The sequence below is a fragment of the Ixodes scapularis genome, unplaced genomic scaffold (genome assembly GCF_016920785.2).
Source record: "Ixodes scapularis isolate PalLabHiFi unplaced genomic scaffold, ASM1692078v2 PGA_scaffold0__279_contigs__length_252992795, whole genome shotgun sequence".
NCBI lineage: Eukaryota > Metazoa > Arthropoda > Arachnida > Ixodida > Ixodidae > Ixodes > Ixodes scapularis.
In genome coordinates, this window is record NW_024609835.1 from 62,610,767 (window position 1) to 62,627,954 (window position 17,188).

The 17,188-nt window shown below is 44.3% G+C and overlaps 1 protein-coding gene across 2 annotated transcripts in view; it reads left to right on the top strand.

Moving 5' to 3' along the window:
- The window catches only part of LOC8028618, a 74,931-nt gene that overhangs the window by 11,378 nt on the left and 46,365 nt on the right, over window positions 1-17,188 (top strand). For both annotated transcript variants that reach the window (XM_029972219.4, XM_040501199.2), the window contains exons 4-6: window positions 6,858-6,992; window positions 8,722-8,868; window positions 16,124-16,243. In XM_029972219.4, the coding sequence (XP_029828079.2) occupies window positions 6,858-6,992; window positions 8,722-8,868; window positions 16,124-16,243 (402 nt within the window). The remainder of the gene's footprint in view (window positions 1-6,857; window positions 6,993-8,721; window positions 8,869-16,123; window positions 16,244-17,188) is intronic.

Consider the following 17,188-nt stretch of genomic DNA (forward strand, 5'->3'; position numbering starts at 1 on the left):
AGAAGCATGACAACATGAGACACGGGAGGTTAGTGGTGGTCAAGAACAACAGTCTGATCTTAAAGCAAATGAGTGGTCCTTAAAACGACCGTTTTGTGTTCCGAGATGTTCCACGCTTTCTCCATAATGGTGGCCTTAAGCTTCGTCAAGCGGCTCGACACCAGACAGGTCACTCTCGGATGGGGTGTCCTCTCCATCCAGCTGGATGACGATGGGCTGGATGTGGGTAATTGTGGCACCGCCTCGTCGGAACGTTGCTTCAATGTCAATAACATGCCTGACAACATTAATCCAGTTGTCAATGGTGACCTTGTCAACTTCTTCGTTGAGGAGTCTGCCCACGTCGACAATCTTGAACGTCGTGTTTCGGGCAGCAACGGCGTTCTTGATCTGCGCCCATATTAGTTCAATGGGGTTGAACTCGCAGTGATACGGTGGGAGCTTGACCACAGTGCAGCCAGCTGTCTCGGCAGCAGTGTCCACACGATACTTTAGGTGCTGTGGCTTCACCGAGGCCACAATGTCGAGCAGCTGCTTCTTCACCATCTTGGGGTCCCATGAAATTTTCTTAGACGTGAACCACTGTCGGATGTCGTCCTTCCGGGAACTCGTCGTCGGCACTGCTTCCAACCGCCGTGAATGGTAAGAAGCATTGTCCATGACGATAACGCTTCCTAGTCGGCAGTTTGTCGAGGACACCATCGAACCACTTCTCGAAGCTGGCTCCATCCATTTCCTCGTAGTAATCACCGGTCTTTTGTCCACGGAACACGTCCAGGCAGCCGTCGACGAAGCCTTCATCGCTGCCGATGTGGGTGACAATAAGACGCTGGCCCTTCCCCAATGGCTGCTTGAGGCCAGTCGAGAGACCACGCATGAAGGCGTCGTGTGAGACGAGGCCACTGTCGTGTCTACCCACACCCTTGAGACATTGTGCCCTGCCGTCACCCACGTCTCGCCCAAGGAGAAGATCTTCCAACCATCTTGTCGGTGACGTGCGATCTCACGCAGGTACTTCTGCTGCCAGGCGACTATATCCTCTCGTTCAATCAACCGGGAGTTTCGTTCCCTCTTGTCATGCTCGAATCCGATGTGCAAAGGCGACGCACAGTCCAAGCCTTCAACGAGGGAAGTTCAGTGCTCGCGCAGAATTCGGCCGTTATTTTCTTGACCGTGGGGACCTCGTTCCGTCGAAAGAAACGGTGGACGCACGATCTCAGCGCGCACAAAGTGAATTCGCCGTACCTGACTTTGCGCCGTCTCTTGCCTTCGCTTGCTGGGCGCTTCCGAGAAGGTGTCACAACTTGCCCCTCGGTTTCTTTCGCCTGCTTCCTAATCTCGAGGACGGTGCGTACACCAACGCCAAGCAGTTTGCTGACTTTGATGCAGGACTCCTCCACAGTGAGGCCGGGCTGGCCGGGCTTGGCTGGCGGTTCGTGTCGCACCTGAATGTACGCGTTCATTATCAGCTGCCGTGCAACTCGATTGAGGACATCGCCGCTCTTATGCTTCTTGTAGAGGCGCCTTGCCGTAGGCGGCGAGGCTGCACCAGACTCTCTTGACGAAGAAGAATCGGAGGAATCTCATTCCGCTGTCTCCACGTTGGGATTCATAACGGAAAAGGAAAGATGACTTCGGCATTGTCAAAACGCGGATCGCAGGAACTTTCAAAACCCGAAACGGAGTTTTTTTTTTAACAAACGCAGCAAATACACGGAATGTACCTAATTCGAGTAGGAAGGTTACCAAGCTAAAACCAACAACCATATATGCATTACTTATAAAAGTTACAGTTTTTGTTGCACTGAAGCCTTCTTTTTACGTCAACTTTCTGGAGCAAGTAATTTGCCTCGGCTAGGTGGCGCAAGCTGCCGCATACTACAAGGTTTGTCCGTAGTTAATATCCATCTATTGAAGCAGAAGGGACGTTTTCAGCGAACTATTTTCTCGACTGCGGAGGCGTCTGAAGCGGGCGCATCACGCTTATGGGGAGGGGCTTCTACTACCTTCTTAACTTGTAACCGACTATAGATCATCTTTATTAGCAAGGAGATCAGTCTACCATAAAATCTCGTAAGGGTACCCTCCCCCGGGAGATCGCCCGTCCGATTTTTCTGGCTAAATTTCTATAACATAAAAATACCGAAACACCGCCCACTCCCATTTTCATCGGACATCACGCGACGACCGATTGGAATCGCATCAACTGCGCGATCTGCTGTACCGGTACATTCTGAGAAAGGAGTTTGTGGCGGGTTCACGGATTTTTGTCCGTGATCTGCCATGCGACATTGGTTCCCGTAACACGCGAGTTGATCCCGCATGTGTATCGCACCGTGAAACGCAAATCTGCTGCGTCAGCAATCTGGTATTGGTTCCCGTGACATGCGAGTCCGAGGTGGGTTCCCACGTGTCCTTCACACCATGTGCAACGAATCTGCTGCGTCGAAGCAGATTCGTCGGCACTTCGCCGCAGCCGAAGTGAACTGCCGGGAGGGTGTGACCGTCCAATCTCCTCCCCAACCTCGAAAAGCACTCAAAAGCCGTTTTCGATGAGTAAAGCCTTCAGAACTGCCCAGTCTCATCACACTTCGCTTCACCATAAGCAGTGCGCAGCCGATGCTACGAGGGCCTGTTGAGCGAGCCGACGGGGCCAATTGAGGAGCACCCTAAGTGCAGCGTCACGGCATTTGCACTTTGTTCATGGTTATTACGACTGTATAAACCAATCAAGCGCATTGAATACACTGTGACCAGGGATGAGCAAAATACATGCAAATATGTATCGAAATACAAATACAAAATACTTCATCAAAAATGTATTTAATTACAAATCTAATTACATATCCAAAAAAGCATTTAAGTACAAGATACAAATACAACGAAATGTATTTGGTCTCCTCCAAATACTTTTCCAAATACATTCCTCAAAATTTGCGTCAGCGATTTCAGGGCATCTGCGACGGGTTTCTGGGTATCTCATTTTAATTTTGCATCGCACACCCGGGAGTTAAATGTGCGAGGCTCTAGTAACGTAATAGAAATATAATCTAAAAAAAATGTAATCAGCTTGGACGTAATAGGTGAAAAAAGTACAAAGCTTCAAGTAGCTTTTTTTGTTGACTACATTTTGGTATAGACCAACAAAGAACCGAGATGGCTAAGACGCGCAGCACTACAGTGATGTGGTTGCTGCGCCTATTGCGCCAAACTGCGCCAAGGGGCTAACCCTGCTACATCCTGCTACATTTTGCCAATATACGGGTAATCTGCGCCAAGCCTGCGCCACAAAACCAATTTCGGCCGCCTTTCAACACCGAAACTAAACTAAGTACCGTAATTGAGCATGTATGTGTTAAGTGGCGCAGGCGGCCGCCCGGCACAGAATACCCTGCATCAACCTCCGTCCAGTCTTGCATTGTTTCCCGCTGTCTCGCGTTTCGCGCTCTCGTCGTGTCGTGGGTCTCGTCTCGTGTCTTTTTTTTTTTTTTTCAAATATTTTTAACAATAGACGCGGGTGTGTGCGGATGCTCCGACGCTAGCGTGCCAGGTACCAGCCATGCCGTCGTGCTGTGAAACGAAACCACGTTTTTACACGGCAGGAGTTATGTTGTGAGCTGAAGCACTCGCTCCTCAAAGCAATGGCCGTGGGATAACTGTATTTGGTCCCTGCTTTCTATTATAGTCAACGTAGTCGCGCGACGTTGGGTGGTGCCGTCCCCACGTCGCTGCAGATATGGTGATTTCTAAAATGAAACAAAGTACCGCCGCATGCTCGTCAACATTCCTGTTCTTGTTTAAAATCATACTTTACTACGAAGCTCTCTTTAACTCGAAGACTGCTGTGTGGAATTATTGATTACCTATAGGTTTCCCTCGGTGGGCTTCCCTTCGCGAGGGACCCCGGTACATGAAAAATCTGCCACGAAAAAAAGTTAATGAAGAAAAGTGAGCTAAAACAAAGAGGGCAATATTCACACGCTGAACCCGCACCGCGCACTTGTTTGTGTCGAGTTCAGTCGTTGCACAATTAAGGTGCTCAAAAAACGTTTTGACCCTGGCGCGCCATGTCTTGCATTGATTAACTCAATTTTTTTTTAGCTTGTATTTTGTTTGCCCGCCTGGCCATAACGCGCCGCTGGACTTTTTTTCGTAGTATGCTCGGCAGTTACATTTTGCATGCAATTTTGGGAATCAATTGGCGACGGTGCGGACTGGCATGGTTTCGGTTTCGAACGAACAGCTGTTGTGTCCGCTCGTGCGATGAAGCACGCGCAACCGCAAGCCCGCCGAAGTTGCCCTAACGTGCATGTGGACATGATTGCACGACAGAGGCACCAGCCGGGATGCTTGCAATTTGTTGTTTTATGTTTGCTTACTTTTTACGAAAATCTGGCACGTCAGGAACCAGTAAAACGGTGGCAAGCGGTTTTTCAGAATTGCTCGGCAACGCCTGCAGCACTGCACACTTATGGGATGTCTCAGCAGTAAACAGACAAGCAGCGAGTTCCGTCGCAACAAATCACGTCAGAACACAATACAACATAAAGTATCCTTCTTTTGTACAGCACGAATATTTTTATTTTGCTAAGAAGATCTGCTCCAAAAGCCGCTTTTGTTGCTCCGAAACACTGTCTTGGCTGCTCCAAAATCCACCTTTGCTGCTCCAAAATACAATTTTGGTTGCTCCAAAGGCCACATTTGTTGCTCCAAAACACTGTTTTGGCTGCTCCAAAAGGTGCTCCAAAATGGCTTAGGCCAATCACATCACTGCACTAGCTAGAGAATTTTTTTATTGTTGCAGCTCGCACCAGTTTCGAAAATCTGGACGACCTGCGCATTTAGAATGTTCTAGGCAAAAATATGGATGGAAATCAGGCTGGAAAGCATCACAAGTTGTCACAGGCACCTATTTAGCCAGTCTGCCTGTGAACGTCGATTTCGTCACTATTCTTGCCCTGGGCTAGCACCGTAATCACAAAGTCACTAAACGCTTGTGCTTGATTGAGAGACACTGCATTCGGTGCAGAACGCAGTTTTCTTCCTGCTCTGGACAGTGACAATAAATTCGAGGGATGTATTTTCGCCCACAAAATTGTATTTGATTAAAATTGTATTTGAAATACCCACGTTTTAGTATTTAAATACACACGTCAAATACATTACCCAATTCGTAATTAAATACAAATGCAAAATATACAAAATATTTGAAATACGTATTTCAAATACTTGTATTTGAAATACTGCCCATCCCTGACTGTGACCTTGCACTTTTGGTGTAGGTGTTTGTGTTCTATGGCTTATAAATGTAGTCTAAATTGTAATAAAAAGAAAAACATTGTTTTTTACGTTTGCTTTTGTGATCAGTGTGCTTGTCTTCAACCTTATCACCCTCCTGTTTCCATACCTAGAGGTCACAGTCGACAGATTACATTTACAGACTTCCCTTCATTGGCTACGAAAGAACTTCATGCTTATGTGTAAATAATTTAAACAAGCACCGGCGGTCCATGCTGCACCGGCGGTCCTGCATGGTAGTGTGGACTATTTACATGACTGCATTATCACATGCTTCACTCCAGCGTTTTGAATGGCTTAGTGGGGCCGTATCTTTCACTGTTTGCCAAGTTACTTATGCTAAAACAAAGTATAGTGCGAGTGTGACATCGGTACTCTGTTACAGTTGGTTCGTACAAATCGGCATCGCACCTCAACCTTCATCAATTACATTAAAATGAATGCCTCAGAAGAGCACATTCCACCATACTGGTAGTTCCAGTCGCAACCTCTTAGTTTGACTAAAGTGGTAAAAATAATCTATTGCATTGGAACAAAGTGTGTTGCACTCTTTATTTCTGGAGATTGTGGGTACTTTCCTCGGGCATAATTAATAAACATTTTGCGTAAGGGGACGCACCCCCTGGGAGGGTCAACTTTTGAACCCTTGGCTTAAAATTAATGAAATTTACTGGGTAGGCTGGCACACCAAAATTTCAGGTCTGTCGGTTAAGTGGGAAAGAAATTAGAGCAGCTTCTATCAGCAACACGCCTACATTGTTTAGTCAATCTATTGTCGGAAAACTATCACAATATTCCAAGATTTTTATTCACTAGATATGTAGCAGAATGCCTAGGCGGTGTGGCTATGGAAAGGTTTTTGTAAAAAGTTATTTATTTCTATAAATTTTCTCTTGTGCAAAATTGGTCAACTTTTTGGTCAACATTTTTTATAAAAGACATCCGTAAAATGACAAAAAATTCTATAGCCGCATTCCTTATTAAATTTCAGTCAGGAAAAGTGAAGAACGTGCCTTCCCTGTATTGCCATTATCAAATGATAGATTGACTAAAATGGAATTTACACCAAAATAACGGAGAAAAATCCGTTCAAAGTGCTCCAAACCCTACCTTTTCTTTAGCTTCGGTTGACAGAAAATAATTTATAAAAAATTAACTATGCTGTGGAAACTAATGAAACTTTCTGGGAAGATTTTCTGGATGTTGGTGAATGTAAATATAGCATTTTTCGAAATCAACTTTTTTTGCAGAAATTTTTTTTCTGGGTAGTGTCTTCCCTTAAAGAGATTGATTTCTCTAAAAATGCAAAGACTTTGATATCTTTTACATGCACATTTCACTGCTGACTTATGTTGCTCAGGCTGCACTGGCAGCATATATGATCATTAGTGATGCATTCATTAAATATCAGCGTAGAAAAGGCCATGGTATACAATATTGAAATCGAGGTTACTTGGCACCTTTCATAGGCAGCTTCCTTTTTGGCTAACCTGGCCAATAGCATGTGAGGACGTACTCGTCTCAGATTGGCCTCATCTAAAGTGTTACTATTTCGGCAGGTTGCACAGGCCGACTGCAAGATGCTTCAGCACAAGCTGCGTGTGGCACAGCGCAGCCTTGAGGAAGAGCAGAGCAAGACTTCTGGACTTTCACAAGAAATAAAATTTCTGAGCCATGACCTGTTGCAACAAAAGGTCAGTGAGCCTTGGAAGTGTCATAATTGTAGTAATAATGAATGCCTGTTGATTTATTTTATGGAATGTTACCGGAAAAGGAAATAGACAATGCCAGCTAATTACCTTAGCCTGTAACAAAAAAAAACAAAAAAAAACAGCTAGGCTAGGTACATTATCGCTACCAAATATGGAAGCTGGGACAAAGTTGAACATTGTCGTTAGTACTGGAAACTGATTCCACAGTAATAAACACGGCAGTAGAGGCAGCTTCTCAAAGTTCATTAAATGTTTGAATGCTTAAATACATTTGTACGTGGCCCAAAACGGACCAATACAAGTAACATGACCTTTAGCCTGTAGGTTGCATGTGTGCTGTTGATTAGAGCTATACTCACGGACAGCTTTCTGTGGCAATGCAGTCAATGCTAGGGGAGAGGGTGCACCAACCTCTGTACATGCGCTTTCCTCCTCTCCGGATTGCCACAGAAAGCGTACTGCGAGTATAGAGCTTTTTATTTTTTCACAAAGAATATAGCACAAATGGGCCTGCATCAATTTCTTCGCTCTTGGAACCAGAGCTGCAATTTAATGTTATTCACTCTCTCCGAGATTGGATTTTTGTGCGATGACCCACAAGAACCGCTCTGTATGCATGCTCTTGTTTGCTGGCTTACGCATGAGGGCAAGCATGCCCAAGCAATTTTATTTACAAACTTAGGCTCTTATTATTGCTTTGGCTTGTGTTTTCACGTCCTTTTGATTTAGTGTTTTTCTTCTTTCTTTTTTTTGTCTTCGTCTATTGCAGTAATATTGCAAGATATTGCCTATCCGAAAAAGTAGCTCATTCCTGTTTTTGTCTAATTTTCTTTCCTAAGAAGAAAACTACTAAAGACCTACCTTAGAAATCATCTTATCTGGGTTCATGCAATTTGTGATATGGGTGGAAGAAATTGAAGTGGTGACAACCATAGAGTCTGCTTATTTGATACCTTACCAAGCAATTGAATAAATGAAGTTCATTCTTTCTTTTCTAGATGGTACTCATGGCTTGGAATAAGCCAGCTGATGTAGGCATGAGTGTACAAAAAACAGTGTCGAGCATTTTTGTTTAGTCTTTTTCTTGACGTTAGTCCGCCTGCTCTTTCTACCCCACTTAGCTTTCATGCCAGGTGGATTGTCTTTTGGGATATTTTTGTTTGTTTCCCAATTGTATTGCCTTATTTCTGAAAGATTCATACTTTTTTTTTGACAAATCTGATGCGAGCTTGTTACCGTGGCATGTCGCAAAGAGGACAAACTTCTGGTGTTCAATGTCCAGTAGAGCAGTTCAAATTGAGGTACAGATTGGAGTGGAAATGAACAGGGTAGCAAGGGCCCCATGGCCCATTGTGTGGATCCACGTAGAGTTATGTACAATTGTAAATTATGCAATATATAAAAGCAGTCTCAAATGTATGGAGCTGGTGAGGAATCTTTGTTCTGTGTAGTCAGGGAAAATATGTAAAGGTGCAGTAATTGCCATAAAACAGCACACTACTGTGTAACATATTTCTGGCAAGAAAATAGAAACAAAAAATGGCAACAAGCAGCTTCTTTTTATTTGCCAGGTCTCGAATTTATTATTTCATCAGCTTTCCTCTGTTTTCGTGGTTTACGAGGGTTCCTGCTTTTTCACCCCTGTGTTTTAAAAGTATTTTGAACCTTATATATCTGCTTTGTCTTTTAATGAACCATATATCTGCTTTAGGCACTCAATAAGGATCTGCAGAAGGAGGCTTCTTTCTACAAGGGCATGTATGAAGAGAAGGAGACAGAACTGACTCACAAGGTGTCTGAGATGACTGCTACTCTCAGAGAAATGGACATCCTCAAGTGTGATCATCAAAGTCTCGAAGTATGTGTTACATTTCATTATGTACACTGCACGACACAGGTATTGTGAACCTGACGTTGGTGCTTTTTCACATTGTACTCGGTGTCACAGGAAGGCGGTAGGCCTCCCGAGTAACGATGTGAAAGAAGGGGACCGCTGACCGAGCGATAGGGCCATGCTCTGGTGGAAAGTCTTACCAATGAAGAGAGGCGGAGGCGTGTGTCAGATATATAAAGGATGTTTAATTTGACAGGGGTAGAGTAGATAATTAGGTGCTATATAATATGCAAAAATCCCATAGACATCAAACGGCAGAAGCACAGGTACGCACAGTATAACAGTTACAATTTCATGCTTTGGGGTTGCCTAGACAGCACTAGAAAAAATACTAAGTTTAAGAGAGTCCAAATGGTAAACTAAAATAGAAGGATAAGTGAGTGCAAAGAAAAAGTCTCATCTAGCGTAGAGGTGCTGGCATCTCCCTGCGCGGTCCGTCCGAGGTGGAGAAATTCCGGCGGGTGGCTTGGCACACCGTGGGCGCGGCTCACTGGCCCCGCACGCCCACTTTTTGCGGTCGCACACTCACTGGAAGCTTCGTCCGGTGCCTGGCGTGGGGCCGTCCACAGGGTCTCGCCGCATTCCTCGACGTCGCGATGCGACCGTCCGCCTTAGAGTTCTCTCTCGCACTGCGAGTCCTCGCGACCCCGCGGTTCCCGCACTCTCTTTGTTCCCACGGTAGGTTGTTGCCCCCTCGGTCTGACCCCTGACCCTAAAGCAGGGTTCTTCTAAACACTAAGACCCGCCAGGCAATTCGAGCGCGGACGAAAAACACATTCAAACAGCGAGCCGCTAGCTCGCCTCGTAAATCTGGGGCTGCAGAGACCTGTGTACCCCCCAAAACTAGGGATGCCGCGAACTTTTTTCGAATCGAAGTTTCGATGATCGAATCAAGCGTTTCGAAAGGTTCGAAAGATTTCGATTTTTCGAATTGTCTATATCGTAAAATTCGACGGAGGTCGAATTTTCGAACTTGTTAAGCTAAGAAGTTTGACGCTTTTCGAACCGTCGAACTTATTACGCTAAAAAATTCGATCTTTTTCGAACTTTCGAATTTATTGCGCTGCAAGGTTCGATGCTTGTCGAACTTTCGAACTTGACTGACCAAAAAATTCGATGAATTTCGAACTTTCAAACTTATTTATCAAGAGAATTCGAAAAGTTTCGAACTTTCGGATTCTGAAAAGTCAGAAGTTCGACGAACTTCGAACTTTTAGGGTAAAAGTTCGACGTTCGTCGAACTTCGAAAGACCGGCGGACGGTTTCATTTGATTTCAAGTAGTGGGGTACATTCGTAATTTTTTTTTCTCGAACTTTTACACGCGGTGCTGCGTTCCTTACGAAAGACAATGTCGTTTATTTCAATGTTCTGGCATGCTTAGGTTTAAAGAAATAAATCCCCGAAGGGGCGAGGAAGGACGACGGGTTTTTGACGATTATCGTTTGTGCCAGATTTGAAGCACGCTGCAGCCGGAGCTATTTATGGTAGATATGTTATACTTTTTTTAAGAATGATCTATGTATAGCCTAGGTAAGTGCCGTCTTAAGATGTGATTATTGTTATTCAACGTGAGTTTCGAAGAAATGTCCAAACATGTATCTGCATGCAATTATAACCTAAACTTGATATTTATTTTCGTCTAAGTTGTTTGAGGTATCGCATTTAAATTAACACCACAGACAGTACAAATCATTGCCATCTGCAGAATACGAAATAATATATTTATTGTTTTTTCACGTTAAGGAATAAATTAACTCATGGGAGAAGATTTCTAATAGTGTTCAAGTTCAGCACGTCGTTAAAAGAAAACTTTTTTTTTTTTTTCGCTTCACGTTCCTGGGACGTGTTTCTTTTAGCCTGTACACATTTTGCTAAAAGAAACTTGTTTCAAAGTTCTGAACCTCTGAATATGCAAGAATAGAACACTTCCGACGAATTCTTGATAGTTTTTTTTTTTTTTCTCCTGCTTTTTTTTTTTGCATTTATTCTTTTTTTTTTTTTTTTTGTTACTATCGGCACAGGTGTTTAGGTCGAAAAGACAGCTTTGAACTTCCGAACCACTAAGCATGTGACGAGCAGTGCCTTCTGACAACGAGTTTCTAACAATGACCATCTACGCAACCTTTTATGCAGTGAAGAGCGACAGTAGCTATACATATGCATAAATAATTTCAGATTAAAATAAGCTCGACCACGCCCTCATTCCCCGTGTTGTTTTCTTTAACAGTTCGAAATACCTGCAAAGGGGAGAAGGAAGCTGAAGCCCCCCCCCCCCCCCCCCCCGCTACCCTCTTTCCCCCCGTTTTTCCTCTTCCGACGCCACTTGTATGGTAGAACGCTCCTCGACCTCGAGTTGTGTCGGCTTTTGTGCTTTTTGCGAGGCGATTCGTCCGTCCCAGAAAATAAACCTCCAGGACAATTGTAAACTTCACCGGATCGGATTACTACCAGCGTGCAAGAGGTGGCGAGCTAGTTTGCCAGGTCGCTTCAAGGTTTTTCTGAGCCTCAACCTCCTGCTCGCCCCTGGCCCTTTCGAACTGGATGAGTCTCGTAAAACAGTGTGTTCGTGTGATCACTACTGCGTGATGCAGGTTAAAGACCCCCCCCCCCCCCTCCCCTCCGGGGCTGGCGGTCACAATTTTGCACTGGCAAATATTCTAGCACGTCCGGGACACTCGTCGTCTCATTTAGTTGCCTGACCAACTTCGCAGAATCTATATCTCACACCCTAACTTTTCTAAACTTGATTTCGTGAAAACCAGTGAGTCGTGAAAACGTTATTTGAAACTGAAACTGTGGAAAAACTTGAAAATCGGACTTCGAACTTTGAAAACTTGGATTAAAAAGAAATTCAAAATCTTCAAAAATTTTTTTTTTTTTTAAATTTAGCGTTAAAAGAGAATCGAAACCTTTGAACTTTTCGAACTTTATGCAAAAAGAAATTCGAAATCTTCGAATTGTTCGAACTTCATGTCTATAAAAATTCGAAGCGTTCAAAGTTTTCGAATTTTTTTTACAAAGAATTTCGAGATCTTCGAATTTATCGAACCTGAAGTAAAAAAATAGTCGAAATATTCGAATTCGAAATTTTGGAAACCGTGAAAGCTTCGAAATTTTCGAATTCGAAACTCCGCTGTGGTCAAAAGTTGCGAATTTTTCGAAATCGAACCTCGGTCGCTACGAAAATATCGAAATTTTTCGAAATCGAACCTCAATTCGCTTCGCAAATATCGAAACCTTTCGAAATCAAACCTAGGGTGGTTCGCGACATCCCTACCCAAAACCACTCTAGGTTGTGTATACCAAGAAACACCGAACATGCGGTCGCTTCAACGAAGCGCTCTCTGTGTAACCTGACACGCGCCTGGCCGCGAGCTCATCCGCCGAAGGCGGTCGTTTACTTCCCTGGCCATTATTCTTCCGCAGACGTCAGCACGACCCCCGTCGGTTTCTAGAACAGCCGGTTTCTGTGACACTCGGACAAGGTGCTGGCGAGTACGAAATTTTATAGCATATGCTGGGCCCCCAAACAAGCATTGTCCACTACGCTGCCATCCAATCCTGAGCAAGCGCCCACTCAACGTTTGGAGATAATCTTATAAGACTGTGGGATGGGCACTCCTTAGGTCAACAATGCGCAAAGATACGTCCTTTGTGTATTTTCCGAATCTTACAAAATTGAGGGGTGGGCGTTTATTGTGGAATGGGAGGATGCTCCTTATTTTATGGTAGTTTTGGTGATAGTGTTTTAATTCTAGAATAAAGACAGAAAAACTGGCAATCATTTGTTCATGCTAACAGTGTCGCACAGTTTATGCTTGTACATCTGTGCCATACTGCTGTAATAGAATTTCCTGACTATTTTGAGCTTATGCATATTAGCGATGCTGCCCCTACTATGCTACCAATTCTCAACATATGTTACAACCTTATATGTGCAGATGAGTTTTAAAAATTCAACCCCTAAGCATATTTAAGAAATGTCTCTTGTTTTTAGCAGCTCTGATGCCTGTCTCACACAGAATGGCCTCACTTATTTTATTATTCGCAACTTCAACGCCCTATCGGTGGCAGGGCGGTAGTTCGAAGTTGGCGGAAGAGACGGGGATATATTCTCCAGGATATCCCGTGCGCCGGCTCGCTGACGCTGTTCAGCGCACTAAAAATGATTTATTTGTCTACAAATGCGAAGCGGTTAGGGAGGGGTCATATTACAGGTGACGGAGATGCTGATGCACGTTAGGAAAACGAGCATGATGTTATTTAAAAGTTGCAGAAACCTCAAAGTGCGAAGCTTTGTGGTGAGTGAGCGCGTTTTAGGCACCGGCCACGTTACTGTTTGTGGCAGAATAATTTTGAGGGTGATGAAGATATGTTTGCGCTTTGTCTGGCCATTAGTGCTCTAAAAAGAGAGCCGCGAACGGTGACCGTCAAGCTTCGGAAGAGCAGCAATACACAGTATCGGTGTCTTCACGTCACAGCCTCTCAAATCTCTGCTCACCGTCTCGGTTTTAGTGTATTGCAACACGTAACTGCTCTATGGTTATTGACAAAAAGTTTATTATCACAGGCTACCGTGCGGTGTAGCATTACAACCGCTAGCTTGCGCTGTGCCTTTGAAGCACAATTTTCAGTGCGCGCAAAAAGCGTTACCGTGCTCATCACACCAAAAAAAAAAAAAAAAATATGTTGTAGTATTTACACTCCTTGTCACGTATACGACACTCCAAAACTTCAGTTCGCTATGCAGCCCACTGACGTCAAACTGACGGCCCCAACTTTTACGAGAAGCTTGATGACGGCGCATAATATGATATTAAACAGCTAAAGTATGCATCAGAGTACCGAAAAAAAAACCACCGAGGTTTTGGAGTAGGGCCAAGAAAACCCCAATTACTTTCTTTTTTTTACAGTCATTTACACTTACTTAAGCTATTTTAATAAGTTGCACAACTCGGCTATCAAGCCGCTCGTGAAAGTTGGTAGTGCCGGTTGAACGTCCGTGCACTGTACGTGCAACTGACATTTAGGGGTGTCATATGCTATGCAAAAACTGCCTATTAAAGGACAACTCCGCTCAATTCCAGAAATTTCGGGGTTTTTGGTGATTATACACTAAGGTATACTAATAAACGGCTCGACATCGTTTGTTTCTCAAAAAAGGAAATATAATTCTCGTAATCCTTCTTTACTCCTGATCACGAACCGAAACCGAAACTGCGCCCGCGCCTGGCAACATTGGCCCCGCGTCGTCATAGTCTGGGACAACCCACGTGGTACGAACGTCACCGCACGACCTCGCCGTCGCCGACCGCGCGGACGAACGGATCGGCGGAGCAAGCGTCGTCGCGCCGTGTCGTCTGCTCCACGGTCTCTGCTATCCAACGACGTGTGCACTACCGCGGCCGCAGAGTGTTTTGACGCAGAAAAAGGCAAGTTGTTTTAAAGTTATGTTTTGGAAACATTAGTAGTTGAAGTTAAGTAAACCACTCGTAATATGCCAGGCATCGCAGCACAAAACGTTGCTCCGAGACGCAGCAGGTTCGGTCTTCCCGACGACGAGCGCGGAGCGCTCGCTCAGACACTCATCAGCGCATGCGCGTTTTGGATCACGTGGATATCGGTATGCACGCTGCTGGCGCCGCCTGTAGGCTGCGCCTCAATAAAGTAAAAAACAAGAAAAAAAGCGGTCCCAGACTATGACGTGCGGCGCAGTGTTGGCTGCGCCAACACGCGGTATTGACTGCGCTGTTCTCTGCGCCGCACATCGGCCGCTAGAATTAGCAGATTTCGGAGACTTGAGGCATCTCAAACTTTGTTTACCAGTTTAACAAACTTTTAGGCTTAATCACGTCGTAAAACTTGACGTGTAGTCTTTCTAGGTGATACTAAAGAGAACTGCGTTGTTTTTGCAGCATCGAAAATGAAGCGGAGTTGCCCTTTAAAATAATCGGCGTGTTTAGGGGTTTTATTTATTTCTCTATCAAAAAAAAATATTTTAATGTACCGTGCATTTGTTGTACCGTGTTATTTGCAACCTTGCGGTCCCTCTGGCCAACATTGCACGTTCTAAGCTCTCGTCACGAATGGCTGGCTAACACAGATGCGCTTAAAATGCTTCGAGCAGTTCTTTATTTGCTTTGTATGTACCTGAAAGCAAGTACGGGTATCTTGTATTTTTAAAGTGCTTGGAATAAATGGTGATGTTACTTGTAATGGCCTTAAAACGCGAACCCATTCCCGATTTGTATTGCTCGACATACCGTTGCGCTACGAGTTTTCTCCTACTTATGGCAAAGAATAGACTTTCCGTAGTCAGTACTATAGAGTTCTTCATTATTAGCGGGAGCGTTTTCCGTCACTTTGAGCACAGATTTAACTGGCGGCCATGCACAAGACCAGAAATCCGCAGTGTATGCGGTACACGAAAAGTCCCCAATGAAATTAGACCTCCCGGTCCTTTGTGCAAGGCTGTTTCAAGGCGGAGCACAAGAATTCCTTTTTTTAACATGCTCACTTTTTTCGTTAAAACGGGTTCATGCATCAAGGCGGACAGTCCCTGCCACAGTTTACGTGCCGCCGTCGCCGCTGCCGTCCCCACTCCTCTGGTTCTCCGTTCGTCCGTGGGAGGGCGAGGGACGCGCTGGAGTTGCGAATACTTCTAGTTAGGTTTCTATGTTTTTTCTGGTAAAGTGTATAGAATTACATGGCACCACCTTCTATCTTCTTTTTTTTTTTACTTTGTTTCTGTGGACATATTTTTTTACAAGATTAAGCTGCATTTATGTCAAATGTTTTGCTGACTCTAAGGTGTAAAATGTAAACTAATTTGAAAGCCTCGTATGTGAAGACTTGCAAATTCTAGAAATTTTCTAACTTTGGTTTAAATACCAATCTTTAGAGTTCACCTGCTGTTGGAAGTGAGTTGTGCTGGGAAGGCCCTTTTCAAATCTGTGATTGCAGTTAGCCGGTGTAAAAAGAACCTTAAGACAAGGGAATGTCAGGAGTTTAATGGTCGGGACCGCAGTTTCCTTCAGCATTTCGTGCACATTCTATAGGTGCTTTCTGTGTTTTGTGCACATTATTTTTATTCCCGAAAATGGAAGTGAAGAATTCCCTCAATCCTGTCTTTTGTCTAATGCTGGGCAAACTGATGCTGTTTCGGTTACAAAAACGGAAAAAGAGACTTGTTTTTATAAGTTTGCTTTGCTGTTTCAGGAGGACTGTGAACTGTTGAGTAAAGCTTATGAAAACACAAAGGAACAGCTCTGTGCACATGAGAGCACCAAGCTGCTGCTACACTCGGAGTTAGTGTCCCTTAAAGAGAGCAAGGGCAAGGTATGGAGCATTTTTGTGCCTGTGCTACAGGCCTTTCCATGAAAACTAGTCCAGATTTGTGCAAGAGTGTCCAATGTCACTGTCATACAAGGATAGCTTGTTTTTTAAAGCTTTCTGGAAAGTTTTCTAAAGTGTAAACAATAACATGCAAACTAGAAAATGCAAACTATACGGTACTGTCTGCAAAATGTTTTGCAAAGCACAAAGCTAATGATACCAACCTATTGGGTGCTGCATACCTTAAATGTTGTGAATCAATTATTTTCTAACATTTTTAAGTCTTGCGTATTTATTTCTTGGCTGTCCTTGAAGGCTTCTCACAAAAACTTTGAAAATATGCAAATGAAAAAAAAAAGAATATTTTTTTTAGTAGGACTTAGATGGGACGCATATTCTTTTTTTGTAATTTTTCCACAGAACTTTTTGCGCAATATTTACGTGGTTAGGTGCAATTTAGGTGGAGGTTACGGCCCCTCTAAGCTCTGCCCACAGAACAATGGCCCTGCCCATTAATACTGGATCGGCTTGGCTGCTCGGCCGAACACGCTTGTAAGCCTAGTGTTTCTTTGTTGCGATGTCTGGCGAGTCTAGCCTGGCGTCTGACACCGCCTGCTAGTTGTGCGAGCAGACGCATTGCAGCCTCCGGCATTGACTGCTATTTCACCACCGTCTATCATCATCTGCAATGCCCATAAGACACAGTCATGAAACCAGCTTGACTGTGTCTGTTATTGCCTGCGTCCGTCTGCTATTCCGCACCCCTCTAAAACGCCAGCAACGCTCGCAAGACGCGACCACGAAAGTGGCGTGCTAGCTTTCCATCATGCACTAGCCATGGTCCAATACAAGCGTCTGTTGGTATGCGGTAAAAGGCGACCGAGAGAACTAAAACCAATCAAAATAAATGTACAGTCCTTTCAACTCCTCTGTTCTTGTTTTTTTTTT